The 19,274-nt window shown below is 36.2% G+C and overlaps 1 protein-coding gene across 4 annotated transcripts in view; it reads left to right on the top strand.

Annotated features, from left to right (window-relative positions):
• The first annotated feature begins 8,155 nt into the window (after positions 1 to 8,155).
• Positions 8,156 to 19,274, top strand: part of LOC105498395 (ELAV like RNA binding protein 2) — a 159,472-nt gene continuing 148,353 nt past the window's right edge. Inside the window, exons 1-2 of one of the 4 annotated variants that reach the window (XM_011770458.2) lie at positions 8,156 to 8,295; positions 8,573 to 8,670. In XM_011770458.2, the coding sequence (XP_011768760.1) occupies positions 8,644 to 8,670 (27 nt within the window). In that variant the 5' untranslated portion in view covers positions 8,156 to 8,295; positions 8,573 to 8,643. Of the gene's footprint in view, positions 8,296 to 8,572; positions 8,671 to 19,274 lie in introns of those variants that run through there. The other 3 variants (XM_011770456.3, XM_071077872.1, XM_071077865.1) reach the window with 3 other exon arrangements.

Below are 19,274 nucleotides of genomic sequence, written 5' to 3'. Positions count from 1 at the left end.
ATATTGTAAATGAGTTAAACACATTATTACTACACTTCTTTGGTTTCATTACCTGAGAAATAAGAAGTTTACACTGGAAGGTATTTATAGTCCTCCTAGTTTCTCAGAGTGGGAGAGTAGTAACAGGGAATTTGGAACCAAAAGGATATAGGTTCCACTGCGCTCGTGGCTTAAAACAATAAACATTTACTATTGCTCATGGACCCATGGGTCAGCTCTCCTGATCTTGGCTAGGCTCTCTCACATGTTTAGGAATTGGTTGGCTTCTAGGCTGGTTGGTCGCAACTGTATGGCCACAGCTAGGACAACTGGACTCTTCTCCATATCATCTCTCATGTTTTACCAGGCTACTTTAGGATCATTTACATGGTGGTACCAGGGTAACAAGGGAGAGGAAAAGTGAAGGACTCTTGAGGCCAAGGTTCCAAACTGGCATGTTGTTACTATTACCACATTCTGTTGGTCAAAGCACTTTACAAAACTAGGCCAGATTCCAGGAATGCAGAGAGAGACTCCTTTCTCTTGATGGAAGAAACTGCAATCTCAGTTACAAAGGACGTACTCCTTTGTTCAAGCCTACAGCAGTGGTTTTCAAATCTTAGCTTGCATCAGAATAACCTGAAGGGCTTGCTATTAATAAAACATAGGTTGATGGGTCTACCTGAGTTTCTTATTCAGTAAGTCTTGCATGAAGCCCAATAATGTGCATTTCTAACAATTTCCCAGGTGACGATGGTGCTGGCTATGGATCACACTTTGAGAAGCATTGGTCTACAATAGAGTCTTCTACTCTATGTAAAACAAATTAAAGTTTAACATATAAGGCTGTGTTCCATGGTTCACACCTGTAATCCGAGAACTTTCGGAGGCCGAGGCAGAAGGTTGAGGCAGGAGGATGAGCACTTTTGTACTCTCTACAAAAAAAATTAAAAACAATTAGCCAGGTATGGTGGCATGCTACTTGGGAGGCTAAGGTGAGAGGATTAGCTGAGCCCAGGAAGTCAAAGCTATAGTGGGCTATGACTTCACCAGTGCACTCCAGCCTGGGCAACAGAGACACTGCCTCTTACAAAAAGAAAAAAACGAACACACATAATTTTATTTCTAAGTGCTTTATTTCTGGCATAGCTTAACATATATTATTCATGATATATTTCTCCCCTAGTAAAATATGAAATTTAAAAAATCTAAATACTTTTTAGAGGACTTTGACTTCCCCTTTTTTTCTGAAAAAAATATTCTTTTTAATATTCTACCTTGAACACATAATCAACTCTAATCAATCAGAAACCACTGAATGATTTTACTTCCTCTCTCCCCATGCCTACATTCTATCCCCCTCATGATTAACACAATTAGGTGAGTAGGGGAAGGTCTTGTTGAATCAAATGAGAAAATTGTCTTTTATATTTTGTTAAAATTAACTAGAAACAAATTAACTAGAAATAATTGAATAACTGAAAGCTACATTCATAGTCTACTTACTTATTACACAGATGAAGTAACAGGCTCAGAGGAGTTGAGTAACTTGCACCAAAATACAAATTTTTTTTCTAATCATCTGTTTGATGTGTCATAAACATATATGACCTATATCAATAGTAATCTACCTTCTACTCTGATCTTTGTTCTCCAAGTAATGAAATATCTCTGGAGATCTTTCGTAAACTCACAGTTAATTGTGATTTCCTGGTTCTTAGAAAATACATCCGGGTTTCTATTCTTTATTAACGAGAGAGAGAGAAGTAATTACCAGGTTCTTACCTATTTTTTAAGAACATTTCCCTGGGAAAACGGTCATTAGTTACATTATACTGTGGAAAATGAGACTTAGATAGGCAGAGATTTACCTATTATCACACACTGGAACTAGGCCTATTTATTTTAAGACCAAATTTTTTCCACTGCATCAAACAAAATGATATCCAGATCAGCCTATGTTAACTATCCATGATTAACTCATAATTAGCTAAATTATTTTTAGATTTGCAGTTACTGGTAGCAACGCCTATAAATGGCCTAATATTCTTTTCATTTTACGTATTTCAAAACCTTGCTATTTGCCTAACATAATATTATCATAAGTAATGCTTATTAATCACTTACTGTATGCACAGCATTATACACAAACCCCATGTTTATTATCCTACTTAATATTCATGATAACTCTCTAAGAGACATACTATTTTTATACTCATTTAACAGATACAAAACAGACTGAAATGATTAAAGAAACACTCAAATCACACAGCTAGTAAGTAGTAAGGTTGGAGCTCAAATAAAATTCGGTTTGATTCAAAGTCTTACTATCGTGTCCGTGGCACTATTCTGTCTTGCTACTTGTACATTTTTTTTTAATCAACTAAAGTGATAGTACTACAAAAATAGCTTTGAATCAATTGAACACTGAGTCTTTTTCAGAATAAGAAATTTATGACAGAATGGAAGGGAAAAGGTGAAAAAGAAACATCTGGTTTATTCAAAGAAATTAAACTGAAAATAGCTATGAGACTGACATGTTTAGCTAATACATGTGACCAAGTGTGTGGGCCTCCAAAGCAGTCCCTTAGGAAGATATATCTTTATGTGAAGGATGCCATCCTTGCTATAATACATTTCAGACATGTTTTAGGTCTTATTATTTTGCGTATATACCTACTTTTTTGTAACAGCAATGAAAAATCCTGTAGTATCTAGTTTTTAAGTGATTGCTCACTTAATTTACTTGATTTGATTCTGAACAACGTTTTAGGTATTATCCTAGATTAAATCCAATCTTCAGAGAACATACTATTGCCACATTGCTGACATTCTCCTAAATTGTGATTCCCATTGTAAACATGACTCCTAAAGAGGACATTTTAAATTGTGTAGAAACCAGTTGTGGTGGGTCATGCCTATAATCCCAGCACTTTGGGAGGCTGAGAATGGACGATAGATTGAGGCCAGGAGTCTGGGGTTACAGTGAGTTATGATTGCACCATTGCACTCTAGTTTGAGCAACAGAGCAAGACCTTATATTACCAAAAAAAAAAAAAAAAAAAATTGTATGGAGCTATGGCAGCAAACTAGGATCATCAATTAAATAAGTATTTATCATTTTCCAAAGTAAATATTCTAAATATTTCAATATATTCAAAATAAATACATCCCAGTATGTTTATTTGAAAACAAAAGCAAAAATACATTATGAAAGGAAAGATAAAAGATATTTAGACAATATAAATATTAGGTTCAGTCTCTTGTAGTACAATTATGGGACTTCCTCAAAAAGAATTGTCAGTTGTGGGACTTTAAAAAAAAAAAAAAAAAAAGTCCTTACAAACCCACTCCAGGTTCAATAATTTGAGCAGATCATCCAAACTCAAAACGGTGACCTAGTCATAGGTGCATGGGCGGACTCTCAGAAGAGTTTTTTTTACCTGAAATTCTTCAAAATGACTGACATTCAGGGTCATATAATCAAGGCAGATTTTATTTAAAAGCAGAAAACCACAACAATCATGGCAGACATGTCAGTATCATAATATTCGGAACATTCAGCTAACTATGGCTTAACTAAAGAGCAGTTTATTTTTTCATATACAATAAGATGTCTAAAGGTCAACAGTCCAGGACTAATTCAGGAAGTCAAGTTTGCTTTCAGAAACCTGGGTTCTTCCTATCTTCCTTCACTATCTTTCAGAGATTGGTCTTCAACTGGTCCATAACTGCAAGATGGTTGCTCTAGCTCCAGATATCACATATATCACATCGGAAGAAGCAGGTAGGACAAATGCAGCAAAAAGTGGTGGCAGTTGTCACTATTAGTCTTTAATCAGGAAAACAAAAGCATTTTCAGAAGGTTCCTTAGCAAATACGTATTTACATTTTTTCTTTCTTTGAGACAGAGTCTCACTCTGTTGCCTGGGCTGGGGTGCAGTGGTGTGATCTCAGCACATTACAACCTCTGCCTCCTGGGTTCAAGCAATTTTCCTGTCTCAGCCTCCCAAGTAGCTGGGATTACAGGTACACACCACCATGCCCAGCTAATTTTTGTATTTTTTAATAGAGATGGGTTTTTGCCTTGTTGGCCAGGTTGGTCTTGAACTCCTGACCTCAGGTGATCTGCCCACCTCGGCCTCCCAAAATGCTGGGATTACAGGCATCAGCCACCACCCCTAGCCGTATTTACATTTAGTTTGCCATAACTATGTCAAACAGCTACTACTAGATGCAAAGAAAACTGGGAAATGAAATATTCAAATTTCCAGTCTCTAAGTTAGAAAAAGACAAGGAGGGAGGAGGTTAAGAATTAACATCCAGTGAGGCAAATTACAATATCTGTCTCAATGGGACTGACATTTTACTAGGCAGTATGTTTTTACACTTTATATCATTAAATCATCACAACTGTAGGAGCTGGTCCTTGTTCTTTTAATTTTACTAAAGAAGGAAGTGTGATCCAGAGTCATTAAGAGAATTGTACAAGTCACCCAGTTTATAAGCATTGGAACCAATTTCTATATGACTCTAGAAACTGCTGTCTAACTTGGGTAAAGAAATCTTAACAGCACGCAAACAAATGCTTTCTGAAAGACGAAGTATTGAACTTGCTTTTCAAAGGCAGCATGCAAGACAATCTTTAAAATCCTTACTGAATTCTTGGACATGATCTTGTTCTTACATGTAGCAGAACTTGTTGAGAACTTTCTAAAAGGATAGCCAAGGTCGCTTGGGATGAACAACTGTATTCCATTAGTCACTGAAGCCCTTATATGACTTTCAACATTCACCCACTAGTAGGAGATTTATAGACAGTGAGTTACTTATTTAATACTTAGCTTATATATTTTCCAGACTTGGTTTGCTTGTATTGATTGCAATGTAGTCCTTGATGTACGCCAAAGAAACTCTTTTGCCCTCAATTTTTTCCTGCCATAGATATGCAGAGCCTGAAATATATCACATCTATAATCCCATTAACAAAAATAGGAAATAGAACGTATTACCGTGTTCAGATATTAAACATCTTTTCCAAGTGGTACTAACACTGTCATATAGGTTATTATGGGAGAGGCTAGAAACTTTTGGTAGGACAAACATTTTTGCAGGACAGTAGTTTTTTAAAAACATATCTAAAGTGTTTTGGGGGGCTTAATATCTTTACCTCCCAGAAAAAAAAATGTATTTATATTTAACTGTATAATTCTGGCCAATTTGGTACAACTGTGTTCCACACTTGGCTCAAGTTCTCCTTATTAAAGCTGAGTGAGTTGGTAAGTCTTAATAATCTCCAATGGTATTAACTTTTCCCAGGTGCAATCTTATGTATCACAAGGTTAATACATTTGGTGCATAAACTTATGGGAGCTGTTTTTATACATCTTAAAATTTTCATTTGTTAAAAGCCCGGTTTCTAAATTTATGGGTCAATTACTTAAGTCTGTTTTTCAAAGTTTAAAGAAAATATCTTTCTTCCATTAGTTAGCATTCCCATTCCTTCCATTTTCCCTGACTAAATAAAGTTCAAGGTTAGAGAAGTAGACAAAAACAGAGAAAAATGAACTTAGTAAAGTGGCTATCTCCCAGGATGCCTACCACCATCATTGAAAAGTCCATTGTAAACAAACAAACTTACCCGGCCAGCTAATGAGCTACTTTTTCAAAAATATCCTAGTAGTTTTCAATCAAGATGACATATTCCAAGAAAAGTATTTAGTATCTTGCCCACCTAGGTTTTAAAGAAATGGAGAACTTTAATAATAAACTTTTGTTATGATTACAATTAATAACATACTACAAAATCAATTAACTCTCTCCACTCCCAACTATTTTATACTTATCTTTTTCATTATGCAACTTTATTACTAAAACAATGTAAGAGGAAATGTTTGGACAGTTTTCAGATGCCCTTACAAAGAACTATTTACATAAAAACAATTATTTTGCTAATTTCATACAATTATACATCATATATAATTATCTGTAATTCTTATTTTTACTCATTAAGTTATATCACTAAGGACTTCTTTTAGGCAAGCTTAAGTTGGTGTTACTGTTAGTAAATTAATTAGTCAATTAATTTAGATTTCTCACTAATTCCAACTGGCCTTCTCTTGCCCCCTACCCTTTCCTTTATATTTAATTCTAGGAAATATGCGAACAGAAGTCTGGTACTACCTTCAAAACATACAATTGTAAAAAGGTGGGAAAAGCAATTGGTTAAAAAATAAATAAATAAATGAGAGGACACTTCTGAGGCCTTGCAGGTTTATGACCTGAAAGAACCACTGAGGTCAACACCACAGTGTTCCTTTCCTTTGCTGAAAGCTTTCTGACAAGGTCTCTCCTTCCCATCTATTAAAAGCGGTTTCTTATTAGAGGCAATTAAGAGCTAAAGGTTCTTTTGCCTTCCCCATGGATCAGAAGCTCTTCGAGGAGTGGCATAAAATCTTTAGTGCTATCCCATGGCCTAGAGCAGGCTGCATAACCTACACAAATTTTAACTGATTAATAAATGGCCGACATAAAAAGGGAGAGATGCTTCATTAGACATAAATACCCTGTTTACTCTCTGCTTCTTGCTTTCTCTTACTGCTATAAGACATCAATGATAAAAACATAGAAGTCTATTGCACAGAGTCAGAGAAGTGGTGCTCCATAAACTCTAATAAACATAAATAAATGGCATCCACGCGGTTCTGCAGAAATCGCTCAGGATGTCTGGAAGGTGCTCTGTAGCCACATGAAGAGCGTACAGCATCATAGTTAAGTTGGAAACAGGAGGCTGAATGTAAAATAAGTATACTTGTCCACATAGGGAAATAAGTAAGCCTTTCCTATAGCAGAAAAACCGATGCCTGTGAACTAGGTTCTTGGGACCATTAACAAAACTGAAAGGGGGTAAAATGTCAATGGGGTGGTGTCAGTGAGGTGGCAGTGAAACAAAGATCCAAGGCTCCCCTTAAAGGGGGGGGAAAGGAGAGGTTTTTTTGTTTTTTTGTTTTTGCCTCCCTGGGGCAGCATGGCTAGCACAGGCAAGACTGGAGACGTGAGACGTGAAGAGATGGAGTGAGACATGAAGAGACTGGAGACATGAGACGTGAAGAGATGGAGTGACGTGAAGAATGGAGTGAGACGTGAAGAGGATGTCGGTCCGGAGAGAAAGGGAAGAGAGAGAGAGGCGGGGGTCTAGTCCCCAACGTGGTGACTAAGCTGCGCACCTGTGGGGCCGACGCTCTGAAGCGGGACGGGGGTGTTGGTCCAAAGGGGGACCCAATGGCCGGGGGAAGGAGCCCTCGCCCGACTAGAGAGTCTCCGACCCTGACACTCCCTGGCAGCCCTCCCGGGTGGGTCGGACTTTCTTTCGGTCTGGTTGCAGAGTTCTTCCCCAACTGGCTGCGCGCTGCCTGGATGCAGAACTTACTCCTGCAATCTCGGCCCCAGCCGGCGCCTCTAGGGCTGGTTTTATTTTGCTCTTCTCACCGTGCAGCCCGCCCCCGACACCGTCCCGGGCACTGGGAGGAGCGCGGCGCACGTGCAGGCGGCGTCCCGCGCCTCATGAGCAGCGCTGAGGAGGCTACGCGTGTTGACCGGCAGTTGCAAACTATTGGCCAGTTAACGTCCCGCTCGCTCCTCCACCCAACTCCACCCCGTTCTTCTCGCCCCTTCCGCCTTCGTTTTTCGATTATTAGGATCTTCTTCCTTAAGTGTTTGGATAAATTCGCCGTCCGTAATCGGTTCAGTTGGAAATTACCCGATGGTTTTCGTACTTTTTTGAACGCTGACTGCAGAAAATGGCATAGGGAGGTGGGGGAAGAGGGAGGAAAGTGTGTGTGCGCGCGCGAGTGACAGGGGACAGAGACAAGAGATGGGGGGGAGAGAGAAGAGAGAGAGAGAGAGAGACCCCGAGACCTGAGGGGAGGGCAGGGGGCTTCCCTCTCCTGGAGGACGGACAGAATGATACATGCTGTCGTTAACAGTGTTGACCCACCCAGACCCCACCCTTCGGTTGCATCCATCATACAGTCATTACAAAGAGGTAGCGCTGTCACACTGCTTGCCCTGCTCCTGGGGCTCTCGGCTGGCTTAATGAGGTGCACCCAGCCGAGGCTATTGTGCAGCTCGAAAGAGGCAGGAACGAGACGGCAACGATCCTAGCAGCTGCTCGCAGCAGCAGCCAACCCCAGACCTCAAGTGGATGAATGCCTCTGGAAGTGTTTTCTTGGAGGAACCCATCAGGCAGTGGAAGACTGTGGCAGGGCTAGTGAACTTAGATGGGGATTTCCTCTCCTGCAGTTGAGCTGGCTGGAGGCAAGTGCAGTCACTCGGGTAATCGCGGGGACGCTGGGGGCGGGGGTGGTGGTGGTGGTGGTTTTAAGCCAGTCCACGGTCAAAAGGCGGCTTGGATCAATTTCCCCTCCAACCACTCAACTGGCCCCTTTACCTTTTGTTTTGTTAGTTTGGCTTTTCCCACCCCCACCCCCTCCCCGGTGTGTTCTGAACCGTGCTTCTTGCTCTGGGGTTTGATTGTGCCTTTAAATGTAATTCTGATTGGTGAATGTTCTCTCCTTTTTGTTGTGATTACTAGAGATACTTTAGTCCTGCCTTCCCAGTTCTGCGCCCAGCACAAGCAGTTTTGAAAATTTAAGTGCAAAAAGCATGACAAAGCAATATGAGGTTGCCGTGGTAAGTGAACTTTTAAACCGAAAATTACCATTTCTTCTCGTCTGCTCGGTCTGTGGGTGGTTTGAAGGGGAATCCTCACACACAAAGGGTTGGGGGCTGGGAGGAGGGGGTGGTTAAACAACAACAAAAAGAAACCCGTAGAAACCAGTAGTGCTAATTTTGTTTTTCTCTCTACTATGGTCAGTGGACAAGTTCTATATTTATATGTTTGATACTCTTGGGATGGTCATAGGTAAAGTGGGTGAGAGTTGGCAGTCTGCAGGGGAGAGGTGCAGGGAAGGAAGGCGAAGGGAACTAGGTTATTGTCTGGTTTCAAAAGAACTTTGTAGCTCTGACTTCCTGAACTCGGCACATCAGCTGGGTCATTCCTGATCAAAATCCTGAAGAAGAAACGAAACAATGGGGTCATCCTCAGCCACTACAACTATCTCTGTGTACTCTCCTGCAGTTAGACCACTCTTCCTCACACTTCCTCAGGTAGCAACATTTGAAGTCATTATTCTTAGACAAATTTTAAATACTAAATGATGATGAAATAATACATTTGCAAAGTTGTGGTCTTAAAAGATTTGAGACTAGAGAAAGGAATTGCTTATTAACCCTTCTTCCCACTGCCCTTTCCTCTCCTCTCCTCCCTCTTCCCATTCATCCCACTTTTTGAAGTGTACAGATTCATTTAAGAGTCCTTCTTCAGCATCCGTTCCTAATCCCTTTTGTCTTTAATAGGAGGTATATTCCAGGGATGGACTTCCGTGTTTTGCCCCTTTATCTCATTCATTTTCCAAGAATAGGTATCCAACACAGTATTTGTGACAATGTAAACAATTCCAAGTTTGGTAAAAGACAACCTTTGCTCTGGAGAATTCTACATTGTTTGGCCTATTCTGCACTTTTAAAAAAGGATTAATAGTGTTTAGTAGTCTTAAAAACTTTCAGTTGCCTTTTAACTTATCCAGGGCTGTTGCCATGGAGAGAACTGGGATGCCCTATATTGGAATGGACCTGACCATTCTCTGATGAGGCAAGGCCATCTAAGTTTTCTCATTTGAAGGATGGGATGGAAACAGAAATAGCCACTGAAAGGAATTGTTTTGTTGAGTCCATTCTTAATTATCTTTTTTATGTGTATAGATATAATTGCATGTGCCTGCATTTCTCAAGCCCTATTCTGAAATACTTTTAAATTGTAAACTTCCCATGATCATAGAAAACACAGAAAATAACTTAAAAAATGATTGTATTGCAATACAGCTTAATATATTTTAGTGGGCATATATTTTAATAACTTATTTTAACAACTGACTTATTTTTTTGCCTATTCTACATGAAGTTACTGTAGTTCAACAGTAACTACCGCAGGAAAGTGATACCTTATGCAGTCAGCTTCCAAAGTCATCACTATTGATTTTAGTCTAGCTGTTGGCAATAACCATCCTTAAAACAGTTTTTGAGAGCTAAAACACCAAAATGGTTAAACTACTAATTTGTTGGTACAAGAGGAATCAATTCAGTAAAATTTGTGAAAAAAGAAGAGTTTATAGTATTTTATATCTTTGTATTAGCAAGAATTTCAGCTGAGAAATTTGCTTTTTCTACCCACTAATATCCTTAGACCACAGGCAGTCAGCTAGCAATGTTCTTAACTATATAATTAATTTTACATCATATTACTCAACTATCACAGGATTTAATTTTATAATTCTTAACTATACTAACACTAACTGGGGTTTTAAAATAAACATCTTGAACTATATATATACAGTGCTAAACAAAGAATTCATTATCTACTAATGTATAGATATTTATAAGTAAATATATGTCCTGTATATATGTAAAATTAAATTACTTTGACATGTGGAAAAAAACAATTTTATTCAGAGTTATTTTAATCATAATCTCAAACAAGCCATCAGATTTACTTCATTTTTACCTAAACACTGAAAATACTGTTTTAGTTGAAGTAATTCATTAAAAATTATTATTTAAAATAAGCTTGGTAATTGAAAATTATCTTCTAAATAATTAATAGTGCATGTAGTTTAACTGTCTTTAAAATATTTAGACTTTTTAATGCTATATATTTAATGCTATATATTCCTCATACTTTCCTCACCATAATTCTGTGCCAATTTTAGGTTTGCTAAATATTCTTAACATGGAAATTTAAAATGTAAAAGTACAATTACCAATTTTTTTCTACAAAATATGAACATTTTTATCTTCAGTATAATTGCTTTTATACCAAAATTATAAACGTTCTATTTATGTTATTGGCACATTGGAAATACAGTGCTCATGTTCTGATATTTTTCTTGAAACTCAGTTTATTAGAATAAGTTTAACAAATAGCAGAAAGCTATAATGTTCATAAGCACAAAATTCTTAAGTGTTTTCAACTAAGCAATACTCTCATAGAAAGTCATTGCTTCCAATAACAGTGACTTACTTTAAGTGAAAAAGTATTCATGCATAAAGGAGAAAAGTGAGATGTACGAAGTGGCGGTGAATGGCAGCCAGGTTATCTAATGGTACATTGCAGGTTTTGCCTTTGTACCATATCCAGGGGATGCAATGTACCTGCAAGCATAAAAGCAAAAAAGAATGGCTGAAGTGACATTATAATTTAAAAAATGCAAAAATAATCTTCATTTATTGTTTCTAATTGGTATTAAATGTAGTGTGTATCCTATGTCAAATATACAATCTAAAATCTCAAAGAAGTTGACTTTTAATAGTTAACATGTGTTGTCTACCTGCTATGACTCTTAATAGTTAACATGTGTTGTCTACCTGCTATGACTCAGTCATGAATTTAATCATATATGTAAGTGCCTTATATGCAATATCTCAGCTAATCTTCCGAACACTTTAGGTGGTAGCTTTTATTTCACTTAGAAACTGAGCACCTAAAGTAAGACAGCTCATGAACCATAAAGTGAGGATGTGAATCAAAAATCTATCTAACTCAAAAGTTGGATCCAAAGTCAAACAAAATGACAATCAAATAATAGAAAGATAAGATTTTAAAAGGCCTTCCACATAAAGCTCACATAATTGCCACAAATTCTGAGGGTAGGAATTGCCTGTCAATCTTGGCACTTTTGCAATACAACATTTTTGAAGAAAAAAGTTTCTCTGAAATATTTTTAACTGTACCCAAATTGGGTTTGGATAAATTAGCCTGGTTTGTCTGGTTATTTCTCTTTTGGGACATTAATTATGGAGAATTTATTATATTCTCGATTCTATTCCAAAAACAAAAGGAGAGAAAGATTAACTCAGTTATAGCGACAAAAGTATTTTAAAATAAATAGCAAAAATACCTACTAAATAAAAGGAAGACCTAACTGTACCCAATTTTCCTTAAAAAGGAACTTAAATAAGCAGAGTGATTTTAAAAATTTTAATGACTAAAATGGGATTTAATTTTTCATTTTCAAGACTTTTAAAATTTTGATTACACTTACATTTGGTAATGTAATAAAATCTTATGATTTTTATAGGTAGCAAATCATTTGATATTTTTACGATAATATGTATTTTCTAAGCTAGAGTTTACTTTAATATACTTAATCAATTAACTTCTAATCACAGTGATTAAGGGGGATTTTTTAAACTGCCCTCATTTCGTGAACTAAAGAAACATGTAAGTGATACAGAAAATAAAAAGTTTTAAGTAGGGCCCTACTATATGATTCCTTTTTAAACATTAAAGATGATAGACTCTCTAGTAAATACAGAGAAAACATCCTTTCCCATCAAAATGCTCTAAGTTTGACCTTTTTTATTTATAAAATCTTTGGACCTGAGAGATTGGGACATAAATATTGCCTATTCTTGGGTTTGTTTATTAGCTTAGATGTGGAGTAGAGATTGTAAGATTTTATCAAGGTAATTCATTCAAGCCTCTTTAAGTAACAATGAAATATGTTTAAGGACATCATTGACATTCAACAGAAACCTGCTCAATATTTCACTTTTCACCTGAGAAGAAATGAAAGCACTCAGAATAACTCTATCTGCACTATATGCAATAAATGGGCTCCTGAGTTGTTTTGTGTAAATCTTTCTTTAAAAATTGCCTTTTTTTAAAAAAAAGCAGAGTGCTCACATGTTAAAAGAGTATTTGAATTAATGATCTTGTTACGTGAATGACTTAAAAAAATTGATACATCCATTTTATAAGTTTCAATTTTTTATAAAGTGAAACCATCCAAATTAATCATGTTTAAACCTCATTACTGTGAGAGTACTAGTAGATTTTTTTTAAGTCAGATAATTTTGGAATTTTAAGAACCAGGTTATAAAGGGGAGAATTATGAGGTTTGAGCATTTCAACCCCACAGTATTCTAGCATTCAACCACTCTGTTTCACTTTGATCTTGGAAAAACCCCTGAATTTTTACCCCTCTCAAAACTAATTTTAGTTACTGGTCTAATTTTAAATAAAATTCAGGCCACGTTTTTTTAATAGCTAATAAAGTGTTCATATAATTTTCTGTTTCATCCCTTGATGTGGAAATTTATATTACATGATTATGTACTAAAATCATACAACCATCTATACAATTTTTCTTTCCATTCAAATTCATTAGTGCACAAATCTGTCTATATAAATGATGAATATATGTAACTATACATATAAAAGTTATGGTTATAGCAATATGAAGCTAAAAGGGGAAGTTATTGTTCAGCTTTAAATTTATGATATAATTAATTCCTCAAAACATAATTTTATCTAATGATAAGAATATTAACTATTACTAACTACAAATCCAGGAGTATTTTAGGATAGGTCTTCTGGAGTCTATTTTCTTCTACCTCTCCATTATTGCTTTGTCATAACTGTACAAAATGATAATTTCACTTGGAAAACTGGTAGGAAAAATGTGAATTATGTTAAAAGTAAGAAAAAAAGAAAGGATCTTAAGGAAGTTCCTGCATAGGTCCTGGAATCCTTGAAGCTATGCACCACAATTATCCCTGTAAATCCTTTTGAATATAAAATCATCACATTTTGTGTTCAAAGTAAAGTTATATGTTGTAGATTTTCAAAGCCTCTCAGAGCATTACAGAAAGGGCAGAGTAACACAAGCTAGATACCGCCTCACTTGACAGACATTGACAAAGCCTGAGAAGGCAGTGTTAATGCTTTTAATTTTTTAAAAATAGAGATTATAAAGTTAATGAAACCTGAGGTCATTACCATTAAGAACTAAGAACTCAGCTTTTCAAGTGTTTTCAGTAAAAATAATTAACTATGGGATAGATAGTTTAAAGAGCTGATTAACATTATAAATATTTAACAAAATCTAAAATACTACCATGATCCTTTGTTAAAGATAATTAGAGCTAAGATTGCTACAAAAATCTAGACTTTTGAATTTCTAATTTCTCAGTGCTTAATTTATCATTAAATCTTACACTGTTGTAGAGATGATATTTAATATATAAGTTTGATTCCTACCATGAATACCACATTTTGATGTCTTAGAATGCAGTGAATGATACACTTCACTCAGCAGACATTATTACATGCTTACTGGGTTAGGCACAGTGCTAGAACCTGATAATACTTGGCTGGAGAAGATGGCTGTGCTGTCAAGTAATGCATACTCTGTGTAAGAGATAGAGATGTCAACAGATGGTTATAACGTAGTGAGATAATTGGTATCAGAGATATGTAAAAAGTGTTTTTAGGAGCACAGAAGAAGCTATCGCTAACATGCCTGTGGTTGGCTTTAGTGTGGTGTTCAGGAAGGCTTCTCAGTGGCGGTGGAATTTTGCTTACTGACTTTTTTTTTCCATTTTAAAGAAATGTAACAGTGGCTCTTCAAATAATATATAGAAAGATGAAGTATATATTTTTCTTGTCTTTACATATTGATATGTACTTATAATGAGAGAGAACAAGTTTTCTGTGTAGGATGCTGAGTTGTTCAAGATTCATTAGTGTAATTTCTCAGATACACTGCCTTTGACAAATGTGCACAGCCGGGAAAGCCTTTAATATATTGATTATGTTAGTGTTTTGTTGCCAGTAGCATAATGGATAAAGCAAAGGCCCCATTTTCATTCTTCTATGCTCTACCAAAAAAAAAAAAAAGTATCTTGTAAACTGTGAAAGGCACACAAAAGCAGATATAATTAAATAATGTAAATGATGAGGGAGGTTGCCTGTGATCTGGGCTACAGTTAGAAAGGGGGGTGTAAGAAAGAGATTGTTTGAGAGGAAATGATATGAAAATATTTTAAAATAGGAAACAGAGTTCTGTTTTATAACAATAGATTATCAACTTAAGCAATTTCACTTTCCTTTATATTACTTTCACATCTGCAGTGGAGGAGAAGGGAAGTACTATTAATCTGAAATTTTCCTTATTTATAAGTAAGTTATACCAGTGATCAGAACAAAATTTGTTTCTTAAACTCCTAAACACGTGTAGTTTTACTGTAAAAAACCTTCACTTCAGAGTGATTAGTACTTTGTGTGAATATCATTATGCATTTTGCTCTCTGATATCTTGACAATACAGTTTAGCTTATTCCCTCTGGGATTCTCTCCTGGCAACAGTTTTTTATTTCCCTGTGTTCATTTTTAGGAAAATCCTCTCAACATTGTTATAAGTATTATTTTATAGGAAGGAAGTATGTAAAATACTCTTGAACTCATTTTACTTGTGAGTTTGAATAGCATTCAGATTAGAATGATTTCCCCAGAATTTTGTAGGCTTGCCCAATCCAGCTGTATATTTTATATGCTAATGTAAATTCTATTTTTGTTCCCCTTGGGGGTTTAAGTGATTATAATTGTTGCTCTTCAAAAGCCAAACAGATGATGATTGCTGCTTCAGGAGTATACCAAAAGAAACTGGCTTTCATTAAACCTGCTCATCCACTTCCTAATTATCTCCATTTTATCTAGCTAAGAAGCAGGAAAAAATGGCAAGTACAGTTCATTGAAGCCAGTTCGGTTATTTAAACATCGCTTTATTGAACTAGCAGGAGGTGTTAAAGTAGGGGGAATGTTTTCATTCTAACACTGATATGTAGCCAATGGCCCAACTCAAGAGTTAGTTGAGCATCAAATGCCAGAGGCCATAGAGAATGAGAAGGGAGAGATTTTGAGTTATTCTGAGAGGAGTCCTCTAGTGGATGCAATAAATAGTGCTGCAGTGACAGCTATTCTGAAATATTCTTTTTGTTTGTTTTTCTTTCTATAAAATTAAAATGGAGTTAGCTATTTAGTATCCACTAAGAAGCACCCAGAAATGCACTCTGAGTGAAAAGGAAATTTCCTATATATGTGAAAAAAAAGAGATATATATTGATAAATTCTAAAAGGACAGCAAATTCCTGAGACTGGCCAATATCAAGGGTGCCTCAGGTAACATAAGCCTTGAGATCTGGCCATGAGTCAGAAAGTAGATTCTCATGGAGGCTGGTTTTCCTCAACAGGGAGACCGTCTCTACCATTTGGGGGACAGTGGCTCTGAGATCTGTTCTCCAGTCTTCTAGGGTGGCCTTGGAGTTGAGTTGCACTGGAACTTGTTTCTGATCCCTTTACTGGCTGTCCTCCTGATGGCACAGAGAGGGTCCTTGAACTCTCACTCAGGGGAACAGAAAAATGTCAGAGTCAACAGCTGTTCAGCTTCCAGCTGTGACAATGCAATTCTCTGCTGGTTAAACGAAAAACTCTGAAGGGGCTCTTTCCTCTCTGAAATTTCAAAGAGCCACGTTTTTGAAACTAATTGTCTCAGGCAAGACTTAGATAAAACCTTATATTCATAAACAAAAAAGGAAATGGAAGGTTCTGCATTTTCTATAGATTTTCTTTTTCGTGTTCCATGATATTTCAGCAAGTGTCAGGCAATTTCACTTTTTGAAGTTTTAACATAGAGTTCTTATCTGATGAGTTGATTTTGAAATTTTCAAGAATCATATTGAAAAAGAAAAAGTTTACTTAAGTTTAAAAAAGGAAATATGTTCCTGACAGGCATTTGTATAATTTACTAGAAAGTTATATACATTAAAAATTATTTTCCTCTAATTTCTTATGCCAATAAAAAATTTTTCCAGTGTTCTTAGATTTACTTTTCTTTTAGCTTTACAATAACCCTACAAAGTAAAACAAGTAAACACAATCATTCGCTTTATATGTAGAAACACAGTGATTCACAAAAAGTTTAAAAACTAGAATCTGAGCATACCAACTCCCTCATCGACATTTTGACCAGCATCTCCTTGATCTACCAACAGCTTGCCAATACATGATGTTGAATTATATTTAGATTGCAGAGTCATTTCTAAACCCCAAGGGTAGGGAGTCCCCAGAGAATAAGTATTGTCCCAATGAGCCCTAAGGTAATCTATGCAGTTTGCATTCTTAAATCCACAGAGAGGATATAACAATAGTCTTGTTCTCTAGAAACTCTAAATTAAAACTCTGTCTGGTGGTGTAGCAGCATTGGAATTTCTCTGAATTCCAGTATAGAGATATGCCAGGGTATAAATCACTCTGGTTTCCTACCAAGAAGGCCTATAAATGCCGTAAGTCTGAGAATGTACCAGCTACACCCAGACTTGCCCTAGGAACAAATGGTGGAAACTATCTGATTTGTTTCCTCACCTCCTTATCATCTTCTCTTGATACTTTTAGGATCTGACTGTCCTTTGTTCCCCTAGGCTTACACTGCCACCTTTACTGACATTGCTAATACCCAAGATCTACTAGGACATATCACTTTCCCTTCCAAGGTAACAGGTTGTTCATCTAATAAATTAGTCTCCACTGAGGGGAAGATATTAAGGAGAGTCCTGATTTCTGTTAATATTTAAAATTGGCTCTTAAGGAAAATGTGCGTGTTTCTGTTAAACAATCATGGTGAGTAACTTGTGGGGTGGTCATGTCAGTCCAACATGTATATTTTTCTGGTAGTTTTTTTTTTTCTTAACAGCATGGCACCACCTGATCTCTATCATTGAGGAGAGTGCTTACTTGAAGTAGCACAGTTAGAAATGAACTAACTCAAAAGGAAAATATAACTGAAAAAACTGATTAAGTAATTTTGGCTTATCTGCCTATGTTTATTAAATAGAAGTAACAAACATAACAAACACTAGAATATATCTATGCCAGTGGAATGACTACAATTTCCCAGGGTTATCTCACAGGTTCTTTCATTTTACTAACAGGAAGTTGTAGAAAATCACACTTATTCTGTGACCTCATAGCAATATGAATGTAAATAAAATCTTTTAAAGATATCCTAGTTAAATCTTTTTCAGTATAAAACAAAGTATAAAATTGGCATTTTTTCCAATTAATCTGCTGAGCAGAGATAACAGAACCAAAATAGTTCAAGCCACTGTTTAACCCCATGTAAATTGCACAACTGAAAAACCTGTACTGATTTTTGCTCTAAATCAGTTGTTCATCAGAATCAACTGTGGAGCTTTTCATACACATATATGCTTAGATTACACCTCAGAATTACAGTGAAATCTCTTGAGGTAGAGGGGAAGCATCTGAACTTGAAAAGAAAAAACCTTACAGGTAGGTTGAGGCGTTGTTGCACAGCCATGTGTGAGAATCAGTGGGTTTTCCTTTATCCAGTTCTGTCATCTAATGAAGATTCACTCTGTGCCAGGTACTTGACAAATACTTTAGTCACTTAATGCTCACAACAGCCCTAAAAGGTAGGTTATTTTTAATACCCATTTTAAGAATGAGAAAGCTGAGGCTTAGAGAGGTTGGGCAACTTGCCCAAAGTCATATACCAAGGACACAGGAGAGGGAGAACCAGAATTCAGGTCTGCGTGAATACTTTTAACCGAGACAACCGTGAACTTGAAAGGCCTTTTTAATATACAGATTCAAAATGTATGGCCGTATTTTATAGCTGTAATTTCCAACCTAGAAGCTTCAATTTTGCTGCTTTGATTACCCTAAGAATATCTGGAGCGTACAGGGATTGTTTCATTTTATGGCCTTAAAAGAGAGCCACTATATTCATGTGAAAGAAGACATGGTCTAATAGGTAAAAGATACTTTAAAATTATAGGTAAAATGTTTTGCTTTCTTTATATAAAGGTCATAGATGACTTTTTATCTCAGTTCTTAATTCAGAAACTCAAGGAGCTGCTGTAAACTACCTATTAATTTCATTGTAAAAATTATTCAGATATGAGGCAGAAGAGCATGATTTTCCTTTCAGGTCAATTTCTTATAAAAAATAATAATTGTGTAAAATCATTGCTGATAAATGCAGTTTCCAGTGTGGACTGCGCAATTTTAGGATTTGTTCTTTTTGATTTGGGACTGACACCAATATTTAGAATAGTGATGACTCATGTCTAGGACTGAAATTTGTTTTTCATGGGTTTATATAGTTTTCCTCTTGAATTGCACCAAAAATGGTTTTTTAATTGGCTTTAACTCATGCCCAATAAATTGGACGAAAATTGATTGCCGCAGTCATGTTTGGTTTAAAATTATTCAAGACTGCACCATGAGTCAAATGAGTGCCTGAGTGAGGGCAGCGACACTTTATGTCCTCTGTATATGACAAATAAGTTTTTTTTCAAAACGGTCGTCATTCATA

This window comes from Macaca nemestrina, chromosome 14, assembly GCF_043159975.1.
Source record: "Macaca nemestrina isolate mMacNem1 chromosome 14, mMacNem.hap1, whole genome shotgun sequence".
In the NCBI taxonomy this organism is placed as follows: domain Eukaryota; kingdom Metazoa; phylum Chordata; class Mammalia; order Primates; family Cercopithecidae; genus Macaca; species Macaca nemestrina.
This window is presented reverse-complemented; position numbering and strand designations above follow the sequence as displayed.